The sequence below is a fragment of the Solanum tuberosum genome, unplaced genomic scaffold, assembly GCF_000226075.1.
Source record: "Solanum tuberosum cultivar DM 1-3 516 R44 unplaced genomic scaffold, SolTub_3.0 scf00133, whole genome shotgun sequence".
Taxonomy (NCBI): Eukaryota; Viridiplantae; Streptophyta; class Magnoliopsida; order Solanales; family Solanaceae; genus Solanum; species Solanum tuberosum.
Window position 1 is genome coordinate 705866 of NW_006239056.1, and position 8973 is coordinate 714838.

Here is an 8973-nt window from a genome sequence, read left to right on the forward strand (position 1 = left end):
GCGATTTCATTATTATTATTTTTTGTTGGATATTTTAGTGTCATTAATCATATCATATTGTGTGTTATTTTCTTAAGAAACACTTAGATAGTTGTATTTTCATAGGATTAAATAAATATTTGAAGTACAAGTAAATTATATGTTTGTATGAATACTTTGCCGGAAAAACTCAAAACAACCCGAAAAACCGAAAAACCTGAAAAAACCCGAAAAAATCCGAGGTTGAAAAACCCGAGTTTTATTGGTTTGGTTTGGTTTATAAATTTAAAAATTCGACACAAATGGTTTGGTTTGATATTTGAAAAATCCGAACCAACCCGACCATGTACACCCCTAGTTGGGAGGAATCAAGGAACAATCTTAATTAGTTTTAACATTTTGCACTCACATAGTTGTTTTCTATAATAAAAATATTGTTTAGTATTACTTGCAGACATTTACGTTGAATTAACACGATTTAAAGTTTGTTAAGACGGTTGAATTTGTATGAAATCAAGGGCGTCTTGATAAAATTAATGACTTAATAAAATCAAAATTTTAATAAAAATTCATAGTAACTGCATTTTCACTCCACCTTAATAATAATTGGGTAAATTACACAAATCCCATAGTTTTAATATGAAATTACAATTTATCCCTAATAAGTTTCTAATTACATCAATCCCTTAAAAATTAAAAAAATCGGATACAATAATTGAAGTTCGGATACATTAATATGTAGCTCGGATATATAATATGTAGCTCAGATACATTAAATATTGGCTTGGATACATTAATATGCAGCTCGGATACATTAAAGAAATAAGAGATTTTGGAGATTTTTAAAAGTAAAAGGGAATAATGGAAATAAGTGAAACAAAAGATGTGTATTTCTATAATTTACGCATAATTATTTCTTAATTCCATAGAAACTAAAAAAAATTATTTAGCAAAAAATAATGAGAGACATTTTTCTTTTATAAGGGAAGTTTATATAGGAATCACTAAAAATAGCATGCATCGCATAAACAGTTATATTTATAAACATACCATTTACAATAATAGTGGAAAAGATGTGAACAAGATTTTAAGGGGTAATTGGATCTTTAACCATAGTAAATTCGTAATGCATGCATTAAAAGTTAAAACCATTTATTAGTAATACACAATAAAGTGTATAACTAAGAGAAAATGATCAAAAATACTCCTCAACTTTCATTTATTTGTTGACATTACCCTTACCGTTAACACCTTATAGTTTCTTAACGGTAGGAATATGAATAACTTGATACTAATAGTAAGGGTACGATCAACTAAAAAATGAAAGTTAGAGGGTATTTTTTATTCTTTTTCCTATAATTAATATTTGCATTAGTTATATATAGGATGGAAAAAGTACCAAATAAGGTATTAGTAATTAATGCATACATTAATTTTTCTAACATACTACCAAACAACCCCTAACTGTTAAACCCATTTCTTTTTATTAAACCAAAACAAAGTCTTTCTTTGAGTTAGTAAAGTAATGATATGAGTAATAAAAATTCAAAAAATATAAAGAAGGAAAGAAAAAGAAAATAAGCAATCATAACAAGTAGGAGTGTACATGACCGAGTTGGTTCGGGTTTTTCAAATATCAAACCATATCATTTGTAATAAAAAATTTAAATTTATAAACCAAACCAAACTAATAAAATTCGAATTTTTCGGATTTTCAACCTCGGGTTGGTTCGGGTTTTCAAATACCAAACCAAACCATTGTGTCGAATTTTTAAATTTATAAATCAAACCAAATTAATAAACCTCAATTTTTTTTCAGATTTTTGGATTTTTTTGGTAAAGTTTGCATACAAACATATAATTAACTTGTGCTCCAAATATTTCTTTAGTCCAACCAAAATACAATTATCTAAGGTGTTTCTTAAAAAAAATAACACAAAATATGAGATGAGTAACTAATGACACAAAAATATTCAATAAAAAATAATAATGAAATCATCATATAAAAATAAATAATTGCAAAGTCGTAATGAAAATGATCATAATTTAAAAGTATTAAAATCATGCTAAAATAAGTTTAATAAGTATTAGTTACATTACTAAATATTTAAGGAAAATTAAAATTAGATTATGTATTTTAATTGTCTAAACCAATGTAAAACTAAAGAACAAATATTCAATATTATTGTCATTCTTAGTGTTGAATTGATTTTCTTTTTGCATTAGTATTAATTTGATTTTGATTTAAGTTTTATTATAATCATCAACATCTATGAACTATAATCTTTATTGGACCATTCCGAATTCTAAATTTTAAACTTGAAATAATATATTAAAAGATAAAAAACTATGAAATAGTATAAGAAATATTTAAAATTATATCAAAGTAAATATTTTATGTATAAAATAAAATTTTAAAATTATATATATAATGTCGGGGTGGGTTGGTCTTGGGTTAGTTTTTTTTAGTTAAAACCAAACCAATCCAAATATAATCGGGTTTTTTTTTCCAATACCAAACCAAGTCAAACCAAACCACTAGTCGGGATTTTTTTTCCGGTTTGATTCGGTTTACGGTTTGGTTCGATTTTGTACACCCCTAATAACAAGAGTAAATATAATATTGAGTCGTGCTATTTATAGAAGGATAGTTAAAAATTTAACTATGTACTTAGAAGTAAGTTACATGACTCATTGGTTTAGATTAGTTTTTAGCTAGAAGAGGTCAGGGTTCAAAAATTTCTTCATATGTGAAAGAAGAAAGAAGGCAAAACAAAAATTGTTTGAATCCTTACAGTAATAATTGTTAACATGTATCAACAAGTATCGTGATGAAATGATAAGTATTAGACATTAATGGAAAACTAAAAAAAAATGCTTGTTAATACAGGATTCATCATATATTCCTCGATGTCAGCCCATAAATGTATGCACAACGGACATATATTACGATCACAAACTAATATACCTAAATGTCTTGCAAATTAGGCATGATGCTTCTTAACAATTCGATTATCTCAAGCTGTTTCAAGTAGTTATATTAATTCCATTGGTTAATATTTATATTAACGATTTACTGTTTTTAGTTGATAAAAATGAAAAAGATATAAACGTAAGACCCCCCCTACTATCTAGACTATTGACTTATGTAGACTTAGTTTGAAAAAAAATTAAAATTCATAATAGTGAATAGAGGTTTGGATAATAAAAAATAAGGGTAATGCTAAATGGCCAGAAAATTTGGTCAGAATTTGGCCAGATATTTAAAAAAATTATAATATCTTATTTATTTTAAAATAAACTAATCTTTTTTCATTTTTAGTTAAAAGTATTAAAGTTAAAAGGGTAAAAATGTTTAAAAAGGTAAAATAACATTAGGTAAAATACTATTATGGCCAAATTTTGGCCAAAAGTTTAGAGATGTTTGATTTTTCACATGTTTCATGTTTAATTAGGACCTGTTTCGAAAGTCACTCTGTTATGGTGTAATTACGTGTAATTACATTGTCTGACATGTTTGATAGACCATGTAATTAATTAGTCAGCAGATAATTGAGTTTAATTGTTAGGATGTAATTACATTTTGTTGTGTGCATTCCAACAACAACAATAACTACGAAACTCAAGTCAAGATCGATTATATGAATTCTCAATTCTTTATTTAATTATTTTCACATCACTGCCATATGCATCCAATACAACTAATTTATCCATATCTATATTAATACAAATATTAAGACCGATAATTTAAGCGTAAGTTGGTTTTGTTCACACAAAAACTTGAGCAAACAAAAAGCACTTCATTATGTATTTATAACCTCCTCATCGGATTCCTCTCTAAAAACACTCGAGAAACAAATGATTATAATTAATATACTAGAGATTCAATCTTCTTATTTTTTTGGATAATTATATACTAAAATTTATAATTTGAATGTCTTCCCACAAACCTTTTAGCCCTGAATTCCGATACTAATTTACCAGAAGAAACTCGAATCCCGATACTAAAGATGTCGTAGTTTCCTCATCGATCCTTCTTGATCCATTTCTCAAACCCAATCCCTGTCAACATCATGGATGATTCTCGCTCCATTTCAAAGGAAAATAGCCTCTCCAAAAAGGTCAAAATGTAAATTTAATGGAAAAAACTACGGCATAAATCTTTTTTCTATTTAGGGTTAATTAATTTATTACAATTAAATATTATTATTTTTAATGACTGAATTTTAACTCTTTCTTAATGGTGAATTAAAAAATAAATCATGACGATTGATAGAAAAATTAATTATTATAAATATGCATATAATGAACGAATTCATATTCTGACCTAAAAAAATGAAGGTTAAAATTCACTTTTCTTATAGTGTGATAAATTCACTTGATTTCTTATGATAAAATTAGCAGATAATTTATATATAGAGAAAATATCTCGAAAGGTTGCTCAACTATCGAAAATTACATATCAAAATCGAACTTTGTTGTGTATTTAAAAAGTCACTCAACTTAGGATTTTTCTCTTATAAAATCACTCAATTAAATTTATCATTTAAAAATTACTTTACGCCCTTTACATTTTAGATTTGAAAAATAATACACTTTTTACATTTTAAACTAGATAATATATACTTTTAATGTTAAATCAATGGCTAGAAATAAGCCATATATATTTTAAAGATATGTCAATAACAATCCTCAATAATACAAATTTTCTATTCTCAAAATTTTTAGGATTACTATAAAACTTACTCACACATATATAATATTGTAGAATACTTATATTCAAAGAAAGTATTAAAGCCTATCATAAATTAAAAGATTATTTTTTGAATCTATTAGACAATTATGCAGGTGTAATGGAATCACTATAAAAAGTGACTCAACTTATAAGTTATAGTAGAGAACAGGGTTTGAAAAATATTTTAACTTTGGCCGAAATTGTTGTTACGGTACCAAATTTTATGGAGGACCTTTTACCCCTGCACTATTTAATAGTGTATTTTAAAGGTATATATGTGCCCACGTGGACATCATAAATATTGCATAATTATAAATAGTAACGTGTCCACGTGGGCACATATATACCTTTAAAATACACTACTAAATAGTGCATGCAGGTAAAAGGTCCTTTCCAAAGTTCAATATCGTAACATCAATTTCGGTCAAAGTTCGGATATATTTCAGATATTTTCCCCAACTAAACCCATTTCCTTTGATTAAATCACAACAAAGTTTTTTCTTTCGGTTAATCTTTTGTTGCTATTTTACGCGATTCTATGAAATAAAATTTCCAATATTAGTAGATACAAAATGGATCAAGTTAATTTGAAACTCTAGAAAATGAAAATTCATGCAAAAAAGAAAAGAGAGCTTAAATGTCAAAAGAAAGAAATTAAAGGGAAAAAAGTATGAAATTTAATACTTTTATGGTTTTATTACTTTTTTATTATTATTACTACTATACGTGTTAGTTGATAAAAATAATTGTGAATATTAATTTATTGACAATTTTAAAATTTAACTTATTATTAAATAATATTATTCATTAAATAAATGATATACATTAAATATGTGTAGATAATAACTTTAATAATATACAAAAATCAAAAATCAAAATAAAGATTCAAATCCATCGAATTAAACACCAATCATCCTGCAAAGAAAACGAAAAACTTAAAATCATTAAAAATTATAAACAAAAAAGGAAAAAATATCAACAAAAACTAACGGTTTACAATTATTGATAAGATATTTTAATGCTTAAAAAGTTGCTATATCTATATAATGCATACACAAGTCTCACTGATAGTGTTAATTCTAAATATGAAGTTGATTATAGTGACTTTTGTCTCAACAACTACAAAATCACATCCAAAGAAAAAGGAAAAAAGTTATTTCGTCAAAAAAAATTATGCATAGTTATAAAAAAATAAATGTTTTACACTTTTCTTATTGTTTTTTGATAAAAACAGTTACACAAATAAAATTTGTCGAAGTGTTTGATGAATATTTGATTTATGCATGTATTCATATTATATACTTTTAATTCATATTAATTAAACACCAATTTTTACATTATAAAAATATATAATAAATCAACTTATTTCTAATAATTGATTTAACATCAAGGTCTATTATTACATTTAATTTAAAATGTGAAAGAGGTATAGTTTCTCGAATTCAAAACGTTAAGAGTGTAAATTAAAGTGGGGGGTTTTTTAACGACAAGTTTGATTGAGTAATTTTACAAGAGAAAAAATTTAATGATTTTACCGTATAATTTCTCGTTTATAAGATAAGAATTGAAAGAAATTTCCCACTATTGAAAGCAGTTATTTACTGTTTTTTTTTTCTTTTGGCAGAAGAATGACTAATTAATTATATTCTCTTGTCATTATTTATTCAGTGGAGAATATATGGGGAATGTGACGGGTAGGTATGTAAATTTTTAGGCATCGATGACTAATCAACTTCCTGTAAGTTTTCCTTTTTTCCTTTTCAGTTTTAATTAATAATTAGTATAGTAAGATTATCCTTTGTTGAAATTTATTAATAATTTGTTATTTAGTGAATGAGAATTGTATTTAATTGCAGGAAATTATGAGTTTGTTATAATTAGTGAAGAATGGGGAATGTGATGGGTGCATTATTATCAGGTTTTGGTGATATTGTTGGCAAATTGTTTGGTCATCCACTTGATTTTTTGTCTGGAAAAGCTTGTAGGTATGTTAATTTTTTATCTTAATTTTTAGGGTAAAATTTCTCTTCATTTGATTTTTTTTAATTATGTTTTGATATAGTTAATTGATTAACATTTCAGTACAGCATGTGCCCCAACATGGGATTTTCTTTGTTACATAGAAAATTTTTGCATCCCTCAACTCTTGAAATCAGCCATGGTTTCAATCCTATTATACTTTGGTTAGTTTCTTAATTCCTTACAATATTATATATATATATGCAATATAGACTGATTGTTAGTTCTGGTTTTTGATATCTATCTTCATTTGGTTCTTGTGTTTCGTGTTATTATATTATTCTGTTGTTGTTTATTTTCTTTTCTAGTAGCCTTTGTACCTTTTCTCTTTTTAGTTGTTATGTTTTCTTTTTTACACCTAAAATTGCTGCAATTGAGCCGAGGATCTTTCTCAAGGTGATAGCAAGGCATGCGTATACTCTATCCTGTTCAAATCCTATTTGTGAAATTTTACTGTATTTGTTATTGGAAAATAGATTGATTGAATGTGAGTAGAAGGTTTTTAATGTTAAGTAAAATGATATCAAGGAATTTGTGCAAAATACACCAGATATCAAGGTTTTCCACAAATTGTTATTCAACTATAATTTGATTGTCTTGTTTTAGGAAAAATGGTAATAGTACTCCTCTATCTACTGTAGAAAAATATCTTAATTTCGTTCTCCGTTAGAGTTTTGAGTCATTTAATATCGTTGTTGTTAGCAAGTTGTCTCGTATTTGCCCTTCATATTTGACTGTAACATAGCTCTAACATGATTATATCATTGTACTCTCTCTCTGTTTTAATTTGTTTGTCTTAGTTACATTTTGGATAGCCAAAGAATATTTACATTTTATTTCAAAAAGTTGAAGATTCTATGTTTGTATTTAGTTTGACTCTCGTACTCTGAATCAAGTCAAACAAATTGAAACAGAAGTAGTAACTAACTTGATTTTCCTATGTTTATTTGCAGTTTTCTTGTTCCTCTACTTGCTTTACAAGTTGGGAATTTGTCAGTGCATTTGTCACATACTTTGTAGAACTACTTGGGCTTGTTTCTCCACTTGCTTTTCAGCCTTAGATTGTTGTTGCACTTGCATTTGTTTCAACATTCAGAAACTTCTTCTTACACCTAGACATAATAGAAGAAGAAGACATCAAAAAGATATTGAAGAAGCACTTGTTGATATTTCTAGTAATTTTAGTGAATCACAAGACTCTATTAAATCTGATGACACAAAAAGAAGAAAATCAATGAGGGAACATAGAAAAGAACATATGAGGAAGTCTTTGAAGCCAAAGAGTCATCATATGCAAGTCCAAATTGTTAATGATTCAATCCACCACCACAAGAAGAAGAAGTTCAAAAATGGTCCTATCGATGATCACATCCGAGTGAGTAGAAGAACAAAATTTGCACAAAAGGGAATGTTCGTTAAGGGTTCAACACGTTCACGAAGGAGAGCATAAAAGGAGGGGGTTCTCAGACTCTTCAAAAATCTCACGGGGTGTGTGTTTGATCTGACATAGATGTGATCACAATATATATATACTTTTGGAGAGTCTGAACAACATAGGTTCTCAATTCTATGGTCTTCTAAATCTTGTAAATTCTGAAGTTTTCGCCTAATATATTGTTTAACTTGTATACTCTGATAGTGTAAAGAATTGTAATACATTTAATCTTGTTTTAACAAAGAATTTGGTTTGTATTTTATGATAATAGTCCACTTTTTTTTTTGTTGACAGTTATCTGTGCTAAACTCTCCTCTGTTTCCTTTTACATATTATTAGTCTGCCTTTTGTGCACCCCTTAAAATACACATTAGAATTAAGAGTCTAGCTTTGATCGCCACTTCTCGGTTAGCTTGCTCAACGCGGAGGCTAAACACACATGTTGTGCCTTCCCTAGGCGTTCAACGAGTAAGTCTTCGAGTTGTTCCTTTGTTCTAAACATGAAGAGGCTTTTTAATCAGCCCTTGTTGCAATTTCTATGACACCAATGAATAACCAAACTTAATAATGTTTCTAGTCATCGATATCCTGGTTTGTGGATATGAAAAATAACATAAAATCTGGTGATCCTATTGTGATGACATGAGCAGGCCTAAACAAGTACACTTCTCATGTGAGACACTTTTAGTTTGTGTATAAATTGACTATATAGACAATGTTGGGCATGGATATGGTGAGATACAACATCCTTCCTACTAATCTTTGATAAGCTTTTGCATCCTCCAACAGTGCTAATTTGTATAGT

The 8973-nt window shown here is 27.3% G+C and overlaps 1 protein-coding gene across 1 annotated transcript; it reads left to right on the forward strand.

Annotated features, from left to right (window-relative positions):
* Positions 1–6380: 6380 nt before the first annotated feature.
* Positions 6381–8365, forward strand: LOC102606099 (uncharacterized). Its single transcript, XM_006351144.2, has 4 exons — positions 6381–6452; positions 6571–6699; positions 6797–6897; positions 7687–8365. Exons 2-4 carry the CDS (start codon positions 6602–6604, stop codon positions 8181–8183), a joined length of 696 nt encoding a protein of 231 aa, XP_006351206.1. The 5' UTR covers positions 6381–6452; positions 6571–6601; the 3' UTR covers positions 8184–8365.
* The last annotated feature ends 608 nt before the right edge of the window (positions 8366–8973 follow it).